The sequence below is a fragment of the Oncorhynchus mykiss genome, chromosome 16, assembly GCF_013265735.2.
Source record: "Oncorhynchus mykiss isolate Arlee chromosome 16, USDA_OmykA_1.1, whole genome shotgun sequence".
In the NCBI taxonomy this organism is placed as follows: Eukaryota; Metazoa; Chordata; class Actinopteri; order Salmoniformes; family Salmonidae; genus Oncorhynchus; species Oncorhynchus mykiss.
The window spans coordinates 8,074,152-8,095,539 of NC_048580.1; the positions used below are offsets into that span (position 1 = coordinate 8,074,152).

A 21,388-nucleotide genomic window follows, 5' to 3' on the forward strand; every position below is an offset into this window, starting at 1 on the left:
TAGTGTTGTGTAGCGTATGTATCTAACATTTTTTTGCCCCACCAAGATGTACATGCTAAAATCACCACTGATCATAAGGTTTTTCTTTGAGGGCCTAGTTAAGCCCTAACACAATGGTGTTAGGAAACTCCTGGTTTATAGTGATGTTACGTGTGATACTGGCGCTCCAAGGTATGCGCCGAAATCGCCAAGCAGCTAACTTCGAAGCAGTGTGCCGATGCGTGTATCACTTCATCAGAAGCACGTCATCAAAGACATCCGAAGCATCGTTTGATCACGTGCTTTTTCAAACCGTCTGTTGCAAAATGCCCAGATCCCAATGAGTTCGCTGTGGTTACGGTGCTTTCTTCGATGAAGCTGCTTTCAAAACACCAACCTCTAATGGATACCGTAGATACCGTGGATAGATTTAGTTAGGGTTTTGTAATTACACCTGACCGGTAGCTTAGCAGGTAGAGTAGGAAACTTTGGAACATGAGGGTGTTAGGTTGAATCCTGTTGAAGGTGCACTATTTTGAAAATAATTTTATGTGAGTTCACACTATCTGCACTGTTGTTCAAATAATTGATTTTATTAAGTATAGTATAAATGTCTGTCTTAAGCATCCTAAATAATGCCAAAATAGTTAACTTGAAGGCAAAAGGGAAAACATGATGTAAGATGCGAGCTAAAGCCAACGACTTAGCGCTGCGCCATGAAGATTTGATTAGGAAGATACATTTCAGTTGAATACATTCAGTTGGACAACTGACTAGGTCTCCCCCTTTCCCTTTCCCTAAATCAGTAGTAGAAAAAAATATATAGTATATCTGATAATTACACATTGCTATCTATTACTGACCAGCAGGTGTCACTAATGTATATTGTGAACGAATAAAGAAGCTCGGAGTAATTAATCTATTTTCAAGACAATTGATTGGAAAGCCTCAATGCTTCAGGAAGCTTAGTTTCCCCCATTACTACTGGTTTACAGGCCACGTCAGGCCTGCAAATCACATTATGCTGGTTTGCAACGTGATGTGTAATTCCTATTGGAAGCCAGACGGAGTTAGGATATCCAACAAGTGGAATTGTTGATCAGCTGCAACATGCATTCAGAATGACTGCCAGGGCAGGGAAGACTGAATACTGAGACAACTTCAAACATCTAAACTGGAACAAACATCTAAACTGGAACAAACATCTAAACTGGAACAAACATCTAAACTGGAACAAACATCTAAACTGGAACAAACATCTCAGTAACGAGTGTAATACATCCAATTACTAACAGATTGGATATTTTAGTTTATTAAGAAAACTGAAAGTTATTTATCTTTGTTTAGCATCAAATGTATCAGCCAATCAATGTACATGCAAAAACACAGGTACTGTTTCACAGTAAAAGCACTGGTGGAAAAAGTACCCAACTGTCATACTTGAGTAAAAGTAGAGATACCTTAATAGAAAATGACTCAAGTAAAAGTGAAAGTCACCCAGTAAAATACCACTTGAGTAAAAGTCAAAAAAGTATTTGGTTTTAAGTATACTTAAGTATCAAAAGTAAATGTAATTGCTAAAATAGACTTAAGTATTGAAAATAAAAGTAAACGTATAAATCACCCTATATTAAACAACATGTTCTTGTTTTTTTATTGACGGATAACCAGGGGCACACTCCAACACAGACATCATTTTTCAATCAAAGCATGTGTGTTTAGTGAGTCTGCCAGATCAGAGGCAGTCGGGATGACCAGAGATGTTCGTTTGATACGTGTGTGAATTGAACCATTTTCCTGGCATGCTAGCCATTCAAAACTTAACAAATACGTTTGAGTGTCAGGAAGATCATTGGATGAAAAAGTACAAAAGTGTCTTTAGGAATGTAGTGAAGTAAAAGTAGTCAAAAATATAAATAGTAAAATTAAGTACAGATACCCCCCAAAACGACAGAAGTACTACTTTCAAGGATTTTTTACTTAAGTACTTTACACCACTGACTAAAATAAACCATTTTGAAAATCTCCCTGCAATAAAGCATGCTGGGAAATGTTATATGTGGTTCTATGTAGAACTCTTCCTGCCTTCCAAAGAATCATTCTTGCCTTCCAAAGAATCATCAAAGAACAATTTCTTCGTAAAATGATTCTTAGAATGTTAAAGGTTCTAGGTAGAACCCTTTGACTTACAAACTGATCAAAACAGTTCTTGGTAGAACCCTAATTCCTCTGCAAATAACGTTTTTGGAAGTATTTTTCATAAGAGTGTACACAACAGATTAAATGGAATATATTTGCATTCTGAAGTGTAAAGTGTTTTCCTTTGAGTAAAGAATACAGTCCAGTGTGTTACATTTGAGTAAAGAATACAGTCCAGTGTGTTACATTTGAGTAAAGAATACAGTCCAGTGTGTTACATTTGAGTAAAGAATACAGTCCAGTGTGTTACATTTGAGTAAAGAATACAGTCCAGTGTGTTATATTTGAGTAAAGTGTAATAGAATGTGTTCTACCTTAGAGGAGAACTTGAGGTGAACCTCGGCCTCGTCAGCCAGACTCTTCTTTAGCTGAGCCCAGGCTTCCCCAAGAGTACTGAGGAGAGAGATGAGAAAGGACACTATCACTATATGACACCGAAGAGTACTGAGGACAGAGACAACACACCACATTAGACCACAGAGACAACACACCACGTTAGACCACAGAGACAACACACCACGTTAGACCACAGAGACAAGACACCACGTTAGATCAGAGACAACACACCATGTTAGATCAGAGACAACACACCATGTTAGATCAGAGACAACACACCATGTTAGACCACAGAGACAACACACCATGTTAGATCAGAGTCAACACACCATGTTAGACCACAGAGACAACACACCATGTTAGATCAGAGACAACACACCACATTAGACCACAGAGATAACACACCATGTTAGACCACAGAGACAACACACCATGTTAGATCAGAGACAACACACCATGTTAGATCAGAGACAACACACCACATTACACCACAGAGACAACACACCACGTTAGATCAGAGACAACACACCATGTTAGACCACAGAGACAACACACCACGTTAGATCAGAGACAACACACCATGTTAGATCAGAGACAACACACCATGTTAGACCACAGAGACAACACACCACATTAGACCACAGAGACAACACACCATGTTAGATCAGAGACAACACACCATGTTAGATCAGAGACAACACACCATGTTAGATCAGAGACAACACACCACGTTAGACCACAGAGACAACACACCACGTTAGACCACAGAGACAACACACCATGTTAGATCAGAGACAACACACCATGTTAGATCAGAGACAACACACCACGTTAGATCAGAGACAACACACCACGTTAGACCACAGAGACAACACACCACGTTAGATCAGAGACAACACACCATGTTAGATCAGAGACAACACACCACGTTAGATCAGAGACAACACACCACGTTAGATCAGAGACAACACACCACGTTAGACCATAGAGACAACACACCATGTTAGATCAGAGACAACACACCATGTTAGACCACAGAGACAACACACCACGTTAGATCAGAGACAACACACCACGTTAGATCAGAGACAACACACCACGTTAGATCAGAGACAACACACCATGTTAGACCACAGAGACAACACACCATGTTAGATCAGAGACAACACACCATGTTAGACCACAGAGACAACACACCATGTTAGACCACAGAGACAACACACCACATTAGACCACAGAGACAACACACCATGTTAGATCAGAGACAACACACCATGTTAGATCACAGAGACAACACACCACATTAAACCACAGAGACAACACACCATGTTAGACCACAGAGACAACACACCATGTTAGACCACAGAGACAACACACCATGTTAGACCACAGAGACAACACACCATGTTAGACCACAGAGACAACACACCACATTAGACCACAGAGACAACACACCATGTTAGATCAGAGACAACACACCATGTTAGACCACAGAGACAACACACCACATTAGACCACAGAGACAACACACCATGTTAGATCAGAGACAACACACCATGTTAGACCACAGAGACAACACACCATGTTAGATCAGAGACAACACACCACATTAGACCACAGAGACAACACACCATGTTAGATCAGAGACAACACACCATGTTAGATCAGAGACAACACACCATGTTAGATCAGAGACAACACACCATGTTAGATCAGAGACAACACACCATGTTAGATCAGAGACAACACACCACGTTAGACCACAGAGACAACACACCACGTTAGACCACAGAGACAACACACCACGTTAGACCACAGAGACAACACACCACGTTAGACCACAGAGACAACACACCACGTTAGATCAGAGACAACACACCACATTAGACCACAGAGACAACACACCACGTTAGACCACAGAGACAACACACCACGTTAGATCAGAGACAACACACCATGTTAGATCAGAGACAACACACCATGTTAGACCACAGAGACAACACACCATGTTAGACCACAGAGACAACACACCACATTAGATCAGAGACAACACACCATGTTAGATCAGAGAGACAACACACCACGTTAGATCAGAGAGACAACACACCATGTTAGATCAGAGTCAACACACCATGTTAGACCACAGAGACAACACACCATGTTAGATCAGAGTCAACACACCATGTTAGACCACAGAGACAACACACACCATGTTAGATCAGAGTCAACACACCATGTTAGACCACATAGACAACACACCATGTTAGATCAGAGTCAACACACCATGTTAGACCACAGAGACAAAACACCACATTAGATCAGAGAGACAACACACCACGTTAGACCACAGAGACAACACACCATGTTAGACATGTCAGGGTGGATCCTGCCAAACAGAGAGAAAGAGATGAGGTTCTGCTCTACAGAGTGATTGACATTTAAAGGCGATGTTCCCACTTCAGCGGAGGTTGTGTTCGCGCTAAACGGTGCACATGTCGGCTCAATGGGAAATGACCTTGACAGTTCTACGGCGGAATCTGTAACACTTCAGCTTCACAGACCGAATAGAGCCTTAAAAGTTCATAGACAGTTTATAACCCGGAAGGCAGCCCGTCTCACAGCTGTGCCTGGTCCTCGGCAGGTTCACCGGCTGGTTAGGAGGATGTAAACACTGAGGATGTGAGATAAAAACCGAGACGCTTCATGGTCTCCCATTACTTTAGAACATTCTGCAAGTCAACTGTTTTCATAGCCGAGTTCTGTGACATAATGCAATGTTGGAAAATGATATCTTTAATTAACTTTTACAAATTAATGTCGTGACAACTTATATACAGTCAATCATATCTACAGTAGAATAACTAAGGTGAGTGGACACCAACATTAACAATGATCAAAGCAGAAGGTAAAAATACATTGTTAAAAACTCTCTATATCCTCGCAGAAATTTAAAGCAAATTGGAAGCCATGGTACATCAGTGAATGAGACGCCAGGCTAGCCTTGAGTACTAGGTAACCTCTTCTCCTCTACTCAGGCAAAAATAAAGTTTAGCTTAAAAAAAAACATATTGTATTGCAGCGCCTCTCCTCTTTCTAAATATCTAATTGAATTGTATATAAGAATATAAATATGTACAGTATTTATGAATAATGTGTAAATAGTATTTTTGATGTCTCTTGGTGACTTTCCTATATACAGTATAACTCTTTTCCTGTATTTTAATGTTTAATTTAATGTAATATCTTATGTTGTTCTTGTCTATAACTGTTCTATACTTTCTATGTATTTCTATGTATTTCTATGTATTTCTATGTTTCATGTGGACCCCAGGGAAAGTAAAGGGCAAGGTGGATGAGCTGCTGTATATGCAGTAGCTAATGGGGATCCTAATAAACTAAACACCTCTGAACACACATCTTAAGTCCTTCATTCCAAACATTAGCAGAATATTTATCCAAGGGCCATGAAGGTAGGCGGCAGCAGGCCCATACAGCCATGAGGCATTACAGGCTGTGGGTATGGAACTGAGGAGGAGAGGGGCTGAGGGTCTTTAACCAGTTCACATCAAAGCGCCACTCTGAATGGAAGACGTGTGCACATTCCTACAGCATCAGGGTGCTGCTCTCTGCTCGGCCCCCTGCCACTTTGAGAGGCATCGGAGAAGAGACAGAAGATATATCAGGAAGAGATAAAAGGTGGATCAGGAAGAGATAGAAGATCAAGAAGAGATAGTAGATCAAGAAGAGAGGGGCAGGATAGCAGGCAGGGTAGCAGAAAGAGTAGCGGGCAGGATAGCAGGCAGGGCAGAAGGTAGGGTAGAAAACAGGGTAGTGGGCAGGATAGCTGGCAGGGTAGCAGAAAGAGTAGCGGGCAGGATAGCAGGCAGGGCAGCAGGTAGGGTATAAAGCAGGGTAGCAGGCAGGGCAGTAGGAGGGTAGTAGGCAGGTTAGCAGGCAGGGTAGCAGGCAGGGCAGCAGGCAGGGCAGTAGGCAGGGTAGCAGACAGGGTAGCAGGCAGGGTAGAGGGCAGGGCAGTAGGCAGAGCAGGCAGGATAGAAGGCAGGGTATAAGAAAGGGTAGAAGGCAGGGCAGCAGGCAGGGTAGAAAGCAGGGTAGCAGGTAGGGCAGAAGGCAGGGTAGTAGGCAGGGTGGCAGGGTAGCAGGCAGGGCAGCAGGCAGGGTAGCAGGCAGGGCAGCAGGCAGGGCAGCAGGCAGGGCAGTAGGCAGGGCAGCAGGCAGGGTAGCAAGCAGGGTAGCAGGGAGGGTAAAATAAAGGGCAGCAGGCAGGGCAGCAGGGTAGCGGGCAGGGTAGCAGTCAGGGTAGCAGGCAGGGCAGCAGGTATGGTGGAAGGCAGGGCAGCAGGCAGGGTAGAAAGCAGGGCAGCAGGCGGGGTAGAAGGAAGGGTAGCAGGTAGAGTAGAGAGCAAGGTAACAGGTAGGGTACTAGGCAGGGCAGCAGGTAGAGTAGAAAGAAGGTTAGCAGGCAAGGTAGGAGGTAGGGTAGAAGGCAGGGTAGAATACAGGGTAGCAGGCAGGGTAGCAGGCAGGGTAGAAGGCAGGGTAGCAGGTAGGGTAGAAGGCAGGGTAGCAGGCAGGGTAGCAGGCAGGGCAGCAGGCAGGGAAGCAGATGGATTACCAGGACATGAACTCAGAGCATACGCTGACCAACATGTTTCAAGGAGACCATCATAGTGCCTGTGCCCAAGAACACTAAGGTAACCTGCCTACGGACCCGTGGCACTCACTCACCATTATCCCAGAAACCCTAAACCCAATTTGCATTCCACCCCAACAGATCCACAAATGAAGCAATCTCTATTGCACTCCACACTGCCCTTTCCCACCTGGACAAAAGGAACACCTATGTGAGAATCAGAGGAAGGCCCTAAAAATTGCCAAAGACTCCAGCCACCCTAGTCATAGACTGTTCTCTCTGCTAACGCACGGCAAGCGGTACCAGAGCTCCAAGTCTAGGTCCAAAAGGCTTCTTAACAGCTTCTACCTCCAAGCCATAAGACTCCTGAACAGCTAATCAAATGGCTACCCAGACTATTTGCATTGCCCCCCCCCCCCTCTTTTACGCTGCTGCTACTGTCTGTTTATTATCTATGCATAGTTACTTTACTCTACCTACATGTACATATTACCTCCATTACCTTGACATACCAGTGCCCCTGCACATTGACACTGTACCGGTACCCCCTGTATATAGCCTCGCTATTGTAATTTTACTGCTGCTCTTTAATTATTTGTTACTTGTATTTTTCACTTAACACTTATTTTTTCTTAAAACTGCATTGTTGGTTAAGGGCTTGTAAGTAAGTATTTCACTGGAAGGTTGTTGTATTCGGCGCATGTGACAAATACGATTTGATTTTGTTTGATAATCACAGTATCGTGTTGTGTTGCTCTCTTTGGACATGGTGAGCGTGGGTGGTCAGAACTCACTGGCATCGTTTAGATTCTAGATGAAACATGTTCACCCCACTCTGCCATTCTATCACAACAACACTGGTGCAGTAGTACAGTAGATGAGAGAGGTCAGATGATACAGGTTGGTATAAAATCCAGAGAAGGGGTTTTACTAGTCCAGCATCATAATGCAGGAGAGTGCTGTACTGTCTGTGTTTCAGTGCTGACCATAGGGCAGTATCATATCTCTAACACAGGAGAGTGCTGTACTGTCTGTGTTTCAGTGTTGACCGTAGGTCAGTATTATATCTCTAACACAGGAGAGTGCTGTACTGTCTGTGTTTCAGTGCTGACCGTGGGGCAGTATCATATCTCTAACACAGGAGAGTGCTGTACTGTCTGTGTTTCAGTGTTAACCGTAGGTCAGTATTATATCTCTAACACAGGAGAGTGCTGTACTGTCTGTGTTTCAGTGTTGACCGTAGGTCAGTATTATATCTCTAACGCAGGAGAGTGCTGTACTGTCTGTGTTTCAGTGTATCATATCTCTAACGCAGGAGAGTGCTGTACTGTCTTTCTTTCAGTGTATCATATCTCTAACGCAGGAGAGTGCTGTACTGTCTGTGTTTCAGTGCTGACCGTAGGTCAGTATTATATCTCTAACGCAGGAGAGTGCTGTACTGTCTTTGTTTCAGTGTATCATATCTCTAACGCAGGAGAGTGCTGTACTGTCTGTGTTTCAGTGCTGACCGTAGGGCAGTATCATATCTCTAACACAGGAGAGTGCTGTACTGTCTGTGTTTCAGTGTTAACCGTAGGGCAGTATCATATCTCTAACACAGGAGAGTGCTGTACTGTCTGTGTTTCAGTGCTGACCGTAGGGCAGTGTCATATCTCTAACACAGGAGAGTGCTGTACTGTCTGTGTTTCAGTGGGGCAGTATCATATCTCTAACACAGGAGAGTGCTGTACTGTCTGTGTTTCAGTGTTGACCGTAGGTAAGTATTATATCTCTAACGCAGGAGAGTGCTGTACTGTCTTTGTTTCAGTGTATCATATCTCTAACGCAGGAGAGTGCTGTACTGTCTGTGTTTCAGTGCTGACCGTAGGGCAGTATCATATCTCTAACACAGGAGAGTGCTGTACTGTCTGTGTTTCAGTGTTGACCGTAGGGCAGTATCATATCTCTAACACAGGAGAGTGCTGTACTGTCTTTGTTTCAGTGTTGACCGTAGGGCAGTATCATATCTCTAACGCAGGAGAGTGCTGTACTGTCTGTGTTTCAGTGTTAACCGTAGGTCAGTATCATATCTCTAACACAGGAGAGTGCTGTACTGTCTGTGTTTCAGTGTTAACCGTAGGTCAGTATTATATCTCTAACACAGGAGAGTGCTGTACTGTCTGTGTTTCAGTGGGGCAGTATCATATCTCTAACACAGGAGAGTGCTGTACTGTCTGTGTTTCAGTGTTGACCGTAGGTCAGTATTATATCTCTAACGCAGGAGAGTGCTGTACTGTCTTTGTTTCAGTGTATCATATCTCTAACGCAGGAGAGTGCTGTACTGTCTGTGTTTCAGTGCTGACCGTAGGGCAGTATCATATCTCTAACACAGGAGAGTGCTGTACTGTCTGTGTTTCAGTGCTGACCGTAGGGCAGTATCATATCTCTAACACAGGAGAGTGCTGTACTGTCTGTGTTTCAGTGCTGACCGTAGGGCAGTATCATATCTCTAACGCAGGAGAGTGCTGTACTGTCTGTGTTTCAGTGTTAACCGTAGGTCAGTATTATATCTCTAACACAGGAGAGTGCTGTACTGTCTGTGTTTCAGTGTTGACCGTAGGTCAGTATTATATCTCTAACGCAGGAGAGTGCTGTACTGTCTGTGTTTCAGTGTATCATATCTCTAACGCAGGAGAGTGCTGTACTGTCTTTCTTTCAGTGTATCATATCTCTAACGCAGGAGAGTGCTGTACTGTCTGTGTTTCAGTGCTGACCGTAGGTCAGTATTATATCTCTAACGCAGGAGAGTGCTGTACTGTCTTTGTTTCAGTGTATCATATCTCTAACGCAGGAGAGTGCTGTACTGTCTGTGTTTCAGTGCTGACCGTAGGGCAGTATCATATCTCTAACACAGGAGAGTGCTGTACTGTCTGTGTTTCAGTGTTAACCGTAGGGCAGTATCATATCTCTAACACAGGAGAGTGCTGTACTGTCTGTGTTTCAGTGCTGACCGTAGGGCAGTATCATATCTCTAACACAGGAGAGTGCTGTACTGTCTGTGTTTCAGTGGGGCAGTATCATATCTCTAACACAGGAGAGTGCTGTACTGTCTGTGTTTCAGTGTTGACCGTAGGTAAGTATTATATCTCTAACGCAGGAGAGTGCTGTACTGTCTTTGTTTCAGTGTATCATATCTCTAACGCAGGAGAGTGCTGTACTGTCTGTGTTTCAGTGCTGACCGTAGGGCAGTATCATATCTCTAACACAGGAGAGTGCTGTACTGTCTGTGTTTCAGTGTTGACCGTAGGGCAGTATCATATCTCTAACACAGGAGAGTGCTGTACTGTCTTTGTTTCAGTGTTGACCGTAGGGCAGTATCATATCTCTAACGCAGGAGAGTGCTGTACTGTCTGTGTTTCAGTGTTAACCGTAGGTCAGTATCATATCTCTAACACAGGAGAGTGCTGTACTGTCTGTGTTTCAGTGTTAACCGTAGGTCAGTATTATATCTCTAACACAGGAGAGTGCTGTACTGTCTGTGTTTCAGTGGGGCAGTATCATATCTCTAACACAGGAGAGTGCTGTACTGTCTGTGTTTCAGTGTTGACCGTAGGTCAGTATTATATCTCTAACGCAGGAGAGTGCTGTACTGTCTTTGTTTCAGTGTATCATATCTCTAACGCAGGAGAGTGCTGTACTGTCTGTGTTTCAGTGCTGACCGTAGGGCAGTATCATATCTCTAACACAGGAGAGTGCTGTACTGTCTGTGTTTCAGTGCTGACCGTAGGGCAGTATCATATCTCTAACACAGGAGAGTGCTGTACTGTCTGTGTTTCAGTGCTGACCGTAGGGCAGTATCATATCTCTAACGCAGGAGAGTGCTGTACTGTCTGTGTTTCAGTGTTAACCGTAGGGCAGTATCATATCTCTAACACAGGAGAGTGCTGTACTGTCTTTGTTTCAGTGTATCATATCTCTAACGCAGGAGAGTGCTGTACTGTCTGTGTTTCAGTGTTGACCGTAGGTCAGTATCATATCTCTAACACAGGAGAGTGCTGTACTGTCTTTGTTTCAGTGTATCATATCTCTAACGCAGGAGAGTGCTGTACTGTCTGTGTTTCAGTGTTGACCGTAGGTCAGTATCATATCTCTAACACAGGAGAGTGCTGTACTGTCTTTGTTTCAGTGTATCATATCTCTAACGCAGGAGAGTGCTGTACTGTCTGTGTTTCAGTGCTGACCGTAGGGCAGTATCATATCTCTAACACAGGAGAGTGCTGTACTGTCTGTGTTTCAGTGCTGACCGTGGGGCAGTATCATATCTCTAACACAGGAGAGTGCTGTACTGTCTGTGTTTCAGTGTTGACCGTAGGGCAGTATCATATCTCTAACACAGGAGAGTGCTGTACTGTCTGTGTTTCAGTGTTAACCGTAGGTCAGTATTATATCTCTAACACAGGAGAGTGCTGTACTGTCTGTGTTTCAGTGGGGCAGTATCATATCTCTAACGCAGGAGAGTGCTGTACTGTCTTTGTTTCAGTGTATCATATCTCTAACGCAGGAGAGTGCTGTACTGTCTGTGTTTCAGTGCTGACCGTAGGGCAGTATCATATCTCTAACACAGGAGAGTGCTGTACTGTCTGTGTTTCAGTGTTGACCGTAGGGCAGTATCATATCTCTAACGCAGGAGAGTGCTGTACTGTCTTTGTTTCCGTGGGGCAGTATCATATCTCTAACGCAGGAGAGTGCTGTACTGTCTGTGTTTCAGTGCTGACCGTAGGGCAGTATCATATCTCTAACACAGGAGAGTGCTGTACTGTCTGTGTTTCAGTGCTGACCGTGGGGCAGTATCATATCTCTAACACAGGAGAGTGCTGTACTGTCTGTGTTTCAGTGTTGACCGTAGGGCAGTATCATATCTCTAACACAGGAGAGTGCTGTACTGTCTGTGTTTCAGTGGGGCAGTATCATATCTCTAACGCAGGAGAGTGCTGTACTGTCTTTGTTTCAGTGTATCATATCTCTAACGCAGGAGAGTGCTGTACTGTCTGTGTTTCAGTGCTGACCGTAGGGCAGTATCATATCTCTAACACAGGAGAGTGCTGTACTGTCTGTGTTTCAGTGTTGACCGTAGGGCAGTATCATATCTCTAACACAGGAGAGTGCTGTTGTCATGTACTGTCATGTTGTGTCTTGTCTCTGTCCTTTCCCTTCACCCTGTCTCCCTCTGCTGGTCGTTATTAGGTTACCTTTTCTCCTCCGCTTTCCCCCAGCTGTTCCTTGTCTCCTCTTGACTACCTCGTCACCCCTTCTCCCACCTGTTCCCTTTTTCCCTCTGATTAGTCCCCTATATCTCTCTCTGTTTTTGTTCCTGTCCTTGTCGGATTCTTGTTTGTTGTGTTTCATGCCTGAACCAGACTGTCGTCATGTTTGCTGTAACCTTGTCTTGTCCTGTCGGAATCTGCCGGTCCGTCTGAGCCTACCTATGTTTGGTAATTAAAGAAGCTCTGTTTAAGTTAATTCGCTTTTGGGTCCTCATTCAAGCACCGTAACAGAAGAATCCGACCAAGAATGGACCCAGCGACTTCGGATCCTCTCCACTCAGCCGTCGGGATCCAGGGAGCGATGCTAGGCAGACACGAGCAGGAAGTGTCTGCTGCTCGACATGCCGTTGAGACCCTGGCCACCCAAGTCTCCAACCTCACAGAACAGGTTCACCATCTCCGCCTCGATCCACCGGCCACTTCCAGGGCTTTCGAATCTCCGGAGCCCAGAATCAATAACCCGCCGTATTACTCTGGGGAGCCCACTGAATGCCGCTCGTTCCTCACCCAGTGTGATATTGTGTTTTCTCTCCAGCCCAACACTTACTCCAGGAGCACTGCTCGTGTCGCCTACGTCATATCTCTCCTTATTGGACGGGCTCGTGAGTGGGGCACGGCAATCTGGGAGGCAAGGGCTGAGTGTACTAACCAGTATCAGGACTTTAAGGAGGAGATGATACGGGTTTTTGATCGATCTGTTTTTGGGGAGGAGGCTTCCAGGGCCCTGTCTTCCCTATGTCAAGGCAATCGATCCATAACAGACTACTCTATTGAGTTTCGCACTCTTGCTGTCTCCAGTGGCTGGAACGAGCCGGCCTTGCTCGCTCGTCTTCTGGAGGGTCTCCGCGCAGAGGTAAAGGATGAGATTCTCTCCCGGGAGGTTCCTTCCAGCGTGGATTCCTTGATTGAACTCGCTATTCGCATTGAGCGACGGGTTGATCTTCGTCACCGAGCTCGTGGAAAGGTGCTCGCGCTCTCCGTCGCCCCCCTCTCCGCATCACTACCATCTTCCTCTGCCGGCTCGGGTGCTGAGCCCATGCAGCTGGGAGGTATCCGCATCTCGACTAAGGAGAGGGAACGGAGAATCACCAACCGCCTCTGTCTCTATTGCGGTTCCGCTGGTCATTTTGTCACTTCATGTCCAGTAAAAGGCCAGAGCTCGTCAGTAAGCGGAGGGCTACTGGTGAGCGCTACTACTCCTGTCTCTCCTTCAAGATCCTGCACTACCTTGTCGGTCCATCTACGCTGGACTGGTTCGTCAGCTTCCTGCAGTGCCTTAATAGACTCTGGGGCGGAGGGCTGTTTTATGGACGAGACCTGGGCTCGGGAACATGACATTCCTCTCAGACAGTTAAAGGAGCCCACGGCCTTGTTCGCCCTGGATGGTAGTCCTCTCCCCAGGATTCAGCGTGAGACGCTACCTTTAACCCTCACTGTTTCTGGTAATCATAGTGAAACCATTTCTTTTTTAATTTTTCGTTTACCTTTTACACCTGTTGTTTTGTGCCATCCCTGGCTAGTTTGTCATAATCCTTCCATTAATTGGTCTAGTAATTCTATCCTCTCCTGGAACGTCTCTTGTCATGTGAAATGTTTAATGTCTGCTATCCCTCCTGTTTCCTCTGTCTCTTCTTCACAGGAGGAGCCTGGTGATTTGACAGGGGTGCCGGAGGAATATCACGATCTGCGCACGGTGTTCAGTCGGTCCAGGGCCACCTCTCTTCCTCCACACCGGTCGTATGATTGTAGTATTGATCTCCTTCCGGGAACCACCCCCCCCCCGGGGTAGACTATACTCTCTGTCGGCTCCCGAACGTAAGGCTCTCGAAGATTATTTGTCTGTAGCTCTTGACGCCGGTACCATAGTCCCCTCCTCCTCTCCCGCCGGAGCGGGGTTTTTTTTTTGTCAAGAAGAAGGACGGGTCTCTGCGCCCCTGCATAGATTATCGAGGGCTGAATGACATAACAGTGAAGAATCGTTATCCGCTTCCTCTTATGTCTTCAGCCTTCGAGATCCTGCAGGGAGCCAGGTTTTTCACTAAGTTGGACCTTCGTAACGCTTACCATCTCGTGCGCATCAGGGAGGGGGACGAGTGGAAGACGGCGTTTAACACTCCGTTAGGGCACTTTGAATACCGGGTTCTTCCTTTCGGCCTCGCTAACGCTCCAGCTGTCTTTCAGGCATTAGTCAATGATGTCCTGAGAGACATGCTGAACATCTTTGTTTTCGTTTACCTTGACGATATCCTGATTTTTTCACCGTCACTCCAGATTCATGTTCAGCACGTTCGACGTGTCCTCCAGCGCCTTTTAGAGAATTGTCTTTTTGTGAAGGCTGAGAAGTGCACTTTTCATGCCTCCTCCGTCACATTTCTCGGTTCTGTTATTTCCGCTGAAGGCATTAAGATGGATCCCGCTAAGGTCCAAGCTGTCATTGATTGGCCCGTCCCTAAGTCACGCGTCGAGCTGCAGCGCTTTCTCGGCTTCGCGAACTTCTATCGTCGTTTCATCCGTAATTTCGGTCAGGTGGCAGCTCCTCTCACAGCCCTTACTTCTGTCAAGACGTGCTTTAAGTGGTCCGTTTCCGCCCAGGGAGCTTTTGATCTCCTCAAGAATCGTTTTACATCCGCTCCTATCCTTGTTACACCTGACGTCTCTAGACAGTTCGTTGTCGAGGTTGACGCGTCAGAGGTGGGCGTGGGAGCCATTCTTTCTCAGCGCTCCCTCTCTGACGACAAGGTCCACCCATGCGCGTATTTTTCTCATCGCCTGTCGCCGTCGGAACGTAACTATGATGTGGGTAACCGCGAACTGCTCGCCATCCGGTTAGCCCTAGGCGAATGGCGACAGTGGTTGGAGGGGGCGACCGTTCCTTTTGTCGTTTGGACTGACCATAGGAACCTTGAGTACATCCGTTCTGCCAAACGACTTAATGCGCGTCAGGCGCGTTGGGCGCTGTTTTTCGCTCGTTTCGAGTTCGTGATTTCTTATCGTCCGGGCTCTAAGAACACCAAGCCTGATGCTTTGTCTCGTCTCCTCAGTTCTTCAGTAGCCTCCACTGACCCCGAGGGGATTCTCCCTGAGGGGCGTGTTGTCGGGTTGACTGTCTGGGTAATTGAGAGGCAGGTAAAACAAGCGCTCACTCACACACCGTCGCCGCGCGCTTGTCCTAGGAACCTTCTTTTCGTTCCCGTTCCTACTCGTCTGGCCGTTCTTCAGTGGGCTCACTCTGCCAAGTTAGCCGGCCACCCTGGCGTTCGGGGTACGCTTGCTTCCATTCGCCAGCGTTTTTGGTGGCCCACCCGGGAGCATGACACGCGTCGTTTCGTGGCTGCTTGTTCGGTCTGCGCGCAGACTAAGTCCGGTAACTCTCCTCCTGCCGGCCGTCTCAGGCCGCTTCCTATTCCCTCTCGACCGTGGTCTCACATCGCCTTAGATTTTGTCACCGGACTGCCTTCGTCAGCGGGGAAGACTGTTATTCTTACGGTTGTCGATAGGTTCTCTAAGGCGGCTCATTTCATTCCCCTTGCTAAGCTTCCTTCTGCTAAAGAGACGGCACAAATCATCATCGAGAATGTTTTCAGAATTCATGGCCTTCCGTCAGACGTCGTTTCGGACAGAGGTCCGCAATTCACGTCTCAATTTTGGAGGGAGTTTTGCCGTTTGATTGGGGCTTCCGTCAGTCTCTCTTCCGGCTTTCACCCCCAGTCTAACGGTCAAGCAGAACGGGCCAATCAGACTATTGGTCGCATCTTACGCAGTCTTTCTTTTCGCAACCCTGCGTCTTGGTCAGAACAGCTCCCCTGGGCAGAATACGCCCACAACTCGCTTCCTTCATCTGCGACCGGGCTATCTCCTTTTCAGAGTAGCCTCGGGTACCAGCCTCCGCTGTTCTCATCTCAGTTCGCCGAGTCCAGCGTCCCCTCCGCTCAGGCTTTTGTCCAACGTTGCGAGCGCACCTGGAAGAGGGTCAGGTCTGCACTTTGCCGTTATAGGACGCAGACTGTGAGGGCTGCTAATAAGCGTAGAACTAAGAGTCCTAGATATTGTCGCGGTCAGAGAGTTTGGCTCTCCACTCAGAACCTTCCCCTTAAGACGGCTTCTCGCAAGTTGACCCCGCGGTTCATTGGTCCGTTCCGTATTTCTCGGGTCATTAATCCTGTCGCAGTTCGACTTCTTCTTCCGCGATACCTTCGTCGCGTCCACCCGGTCTTCCATGTCTCCTGCATCAAGCCCGTCCTTCGCGCCCCCGCTCGTCTCCCCCCCCCCCCCCCCCATCCTTGTCGAGGGCGCACCCATCTACAGGGTCCGTAGAATTTTGGACATGCGTCCTCGGGGCCGTGGTCACCAGTACCTCGTAGATTGGGAGGGGTACGGTCCTGAGGAGAGGAGTTGGGTTCCCTCTCGGGACGTGCTGGACCGTGCGCTGATCGAGGATTTCCTCCGTTGCCGCCAGGTTTCCTCCTCGAGTGCGCCAGGAGGCGCTCGGTGAGTGGGGGGGTACTGTCATGTACTGTCATGTTGTGTCTTGTCTCTGTCCTTTCCCTTCACCCTGTCTCCCTCTGCTGGTCGTTATTAGGTTACCTTTTCTCCTCCGCTTTCCCCCAGCTGTTCCTTGTCTCCTCTTGACTACCTCGTCACCCCTTCTCCCACCTGTTCCCTTTTTCCCTCTGATTAGTCCCCTATATCTCTCTCTGTTTTTGTTCCTGTCCTTGTCGGATTCTTGTTTGTTGTGTTTCATGCCTGAACCAGACTGTCGTCATGTTTGCTGTAACCTTGTCTTGTCCTGTCGGAATCTGCCGGTCCGTCTGAGCCTACCTATGTTTGGTAATTAAAGAAGCTCTGTTTAAGTTAATTCGCTTTTGGGTCCTCATTCACGCACCGTAACAGCTGTACTGTCTGTGTTTCAGTGTTGACCGTAGGGCAGTATCATATCTCTAACACAGGAGAGTGCTGTACTGTCTGTGTTTCAGTGTTAACCGTAGGTCAGTATTATATCTCTAACACAGGAGAGTGCTGTACTGTCTGTGTTTCAGTGGGGCAGTATCATATCTCTAACGCAGGAGAGTGCTGTACTGTCTTTGTTTCAGTGTATCATATCTCTAACGCAGGAGAGTGCTGTACTGTCTGTGTTTCAGTGCTGACCGTAGGGCAGTATCATATCTCTAACACAGGAGAGTGCTGTACTGTCTGTGTTTCAGTGTTGACCGTAGGGCAGTATCATATCTCTAACACAGGAGAGTGCTGTACTGTCTTTGTTTCAGTGTTGACCGTAGGGCAGTATCATATCTCTAACGCAGGAGAGTGCTGTACTGTCTTTGTTTCCGTGGGGCAGTATCATATCTCTAACGCAGGAGAGTGCTGTACTGTCTGTGTTTCAGTGCTGACCGTAGGGCAGTATCATATCTCTAACACAGGAGAGTGCTGTACTGTCTGTGTTTCAGTGTTGACCGTAGGGCAGTATCATATCTCTAACACAGGAGAGTGCTGTACTGTCTGTGTTTCAGTGTTAACCGTAGGGCAGTATCATATCTCTAACACAGGAGAGTGCTGTACTGTCTGTGTTTCAGTGTTGACCGTAGGGCAGTATCATATCTCTAACACAGGAGAGTGCTGTACTGTCTGTGTTTCAGTGCTGACCGTGGGGCAGTATCATATCTCTAACGCAGGAGAGTGCTGTACTGTCTGTGTTTCCATAGGGCAGTATCATATCTCTAACACAGGAGAGTGTTGTACTGTCTGTGTTTCAGTGCTGACCGTAGGGCAGTATCATATCTCTAAAGCAGGAGAGTGTTGTACTGTCTGTGTTTCAGTGCTGACCGTAGGGCAGTATCATATTACACTATTCCTCTCTTCTCTCTTCTCCATTCTCACCCCCTTAGAAACCTACGCTGAAGAAAAATATGAAGGGAACATGCAACAATTTCATATAAAGTTCATGTAAATAAATCAGTCAATTGAAATAAATTCATTAGACCCTAATCTATGGATTTCACATGACTGGGAATACAGATTATCACACCCTGGTCTAAGTATTTTGTGTTTATCTTCATGTATTGGGTCAGGCCAGGGTGTGGCATGGGGTTTTTGTATTGTGGTGTGTTTTGTCTTGGGGTTTTGGTGTGTATGTATTGGGATTGTAGCTAGTGGGGTGATCTAGCAAAGTCTATGGCTGTCTGGAGTGGTTCTCAATCAGACGCAGGTGTTTATCGTTGTCTCTGATTGGTAACCATATTTAGGCAGCCATATTCTTTGAGTTTGTCGTGGGTGATTGTCCTTAGTGTCTTGATGTCCTTATTCTGTGTTTGTTTACACAAGTATAGGCTGTTTCGGTTTTCGTTCATTACGTTCTTTTGTTTTGTAGTGTTTGTGTTAATTCGTGTTTACGTTGTTCATTAAACATGGATCGCAATCTACACGCTGCATTTTGGTCCGACTCTCCTTCTCACCAAGAAAACCGTTACACAGATATGCATCTGTTGGTCACATAACTTAAAGAAAAGCATTCAGTATCTGGTGTGACCACCTTCTGCCTCATGCACACCTTCTCATAAAGTTGATCAGGCTGTTGATTGCGGGCTGTGGGATGTTGTTCCACTCCTCTTCGATGGCAATTCAAAGTTGATGGATATAGGCGGGAGAGCACACTTCTCCAGCGTGTCGTTGGCCATCGAAAGTGAGTATTTGCCCACTGGCGTCAGTTACCACGCCGAACTGCAGTCAAGATCCTGTTGAGGACGCCGAGCACACAGATGAGCTTCCCTGACACGGTTTCTGACAGTTTGTGCAGAAATTATTTCGCTGTGCAAGCCCACGGTTTCATCAGCTGTTCGGGTGAATGGTGTCAGACGATCCCGCAGGTGAAGAAGCCAGATGTGGAGGTCATGGGTTGGCGTGGTTACACGTGGTCTACGGTTGTGAGGCCGGTTGGACGTACAGCCAAATTCCCTAAAACGATGTTGGAGGTGGCTTTAGTGGACATTCTTGAAGTATGCATGGCAATTACATGATCCCTCAACACTTGAGGCATCTTTGGGCATTGTGTTGTGTGACAAAACTGTACATTTAAGAGTTGCCTTTTATTGTCCCCAGCACAAGGTGCAGCCGTGTAACGATCATGCTGTTTAATCAGCTTCTTGATATGCCACATCTGTCAGGTGGGTGGATTATCTTGGCAAAGGAGAAATGCTCACTAACAGGGACGAAAAACAAATGTGTCCACAACATTTGAGAAAAATAAGCTTTTTGTGCATATGGAAGATTTCTCATGTATTTTAGGTCAGTCTGGTACAGTGACTCATTATGACTGCGTAGTAAATGTGGAATGCAGACATCTTATTACAGCCGTCCCTCCCTCTCAGCCTGTCCCCTAGCAGCCTCACCATACAGCCTGCCTGTCCCCCAGCCGCCTCACCACACAGCCTGCCTGTCTCCTAGCAGCCTCACCATACAGCCAGCCTGTCCCCTAGAAATCCCTCCATACAACCTGCCTGTCCCCCACGGGATCCAATTTACCAGACAAAGATCTGCTCACAGCGTGTGGTTCCCTATAACGCTTTCTTTTTCCCCAGTGAGTCTGGGCTTATATGATGCCATAACCCCCTTATAGTAAGTACCCTGCTGTCCAGCCCAGCAATACACATAGTGCCCCTACTTCTAGACATGATTTGTTCTATCAGCATGGTACTGTATGTCTATTCCGTACACCCACCAACTCCTTTCAGATCTACAAGAATTGTAGAAGAGTTGGCAAGGAATCAGCTAGGAGATGGCTAGGAAGCAGCTAGGAGTTGGCTAGGAAGCAGCTAGGAGTTGGCTAGGAATCAGCTAGGAGTTGGCTAGGAATCAGCTAGGAGTTGGCTAGGAATCAGCTAGGAGTTGGCTAGGAATCAGCTAGGAGTTGGCTAGGAATCAGCTAGGAGTTGGCTAGGAATCAGCTAGGAGTTGGCTAGGAATCAGCTAGGAGTTGGCTAGGAAGCAGCTAGGAGATGGCTAGGAAGCAGCTAGGAGATGGCTAGGAAGCAGCTAGGAGTTGGCTAGGAATCAGCTAGGAATCAGCTAGGAGATGGCTAGGAATCAGCTAGGAGTTGGCTAGGAATCAGCTAGGAGTTGGCTAGGAATCAGCTAGGAGATGGCTAGGAATCAGCTAGGAGATGGCTAGGAAGCAGCTAGGAGTTGGCTAGGAATCAGCTAGGAGTTGGCTAGGAAGCAGCTAGGAGTTGGCTAGGAGTTGGCTAGGAATCAGCTAGGAGTTGGCTACGAATCAGCTAGGAGTTGGCTAGGAATCAGCTAGGAGATGGCTAGGAAGCAGCTAGGAGTTGGCTAGGAATCAGCTAGGAGATGGCTAGGAAGCAGCAAGGAGTTGGCTAGGAAGCAGCTAGGAATCGGCTAGGAGTTGGCTAGGAATCAGCTAGGAGTTGGCTAGGAATCAGCTAGGAGTTGGCTAGGAGATGGCTAGGAAGCCGCTAGGAGATGGCTAGGAAGCCGCTAGGAGTTGGCTAGGAAGCAGCAAGGAGTTGGCTAGGAAGCAGCTAGGAATCGGCTAGGAGTTGGCTAGGAATCAGCTAGGAGTTGGCTAGGAATCAGCTAGGAGTTGGCTAGGAGATGGCTAGGAAGCCGCTAGGAGATGGCTAGGAAGCCGCTAGGAGTTGGCTAGGAAGCAGCTAGGAGTTGGCTAGGAAGCAGCTAGGAGTTGGCTAGGAATCAGCTAGGAGTTGGCTAGGAATCAGCTAGGAGTTGGCTAGGAATCAGCTAGGAGTTGGCTAGGAATCAGCTAGGAGTTGGCTAGGAATCAGCTAGGAGATGGCTAGGAAGCCGCTAGGAGATGGCTAGGAAGCCGCTAGGAGATGGCTAGGAAGCCGCTAGGAGTTGGCTAGGAAGCAGCTAGGAGTTGGCTAGGAAGCAGCTAGGAGTTGGC

At 46.9% G+C, this 21,388-nt stretch overlaps 1 protein-coding gene across 1 annotated transcript in view; it reads right to left on the reverse strand.

The window, feature by feature from the left end:
- Positions 1 to 21,388, reverse strand: part of LOC110492812 (growth arrest-specific protein 7) — a 91,505-nt gene that overhangs the window by 14,192 nt on the left and 55,925 nt on the right. Inside the window, exon 9 of the mRNA XM_036946081.1 lies at positions 2,493 to 2,571. Coding sequence (XP_036801976.1) covers positions 2,493 to 2,571 — 79 coding nt within the window. The remainder of the gene's footprint in view (positions 1 to 2,492; positions 2,572 to 21,388) is intronic.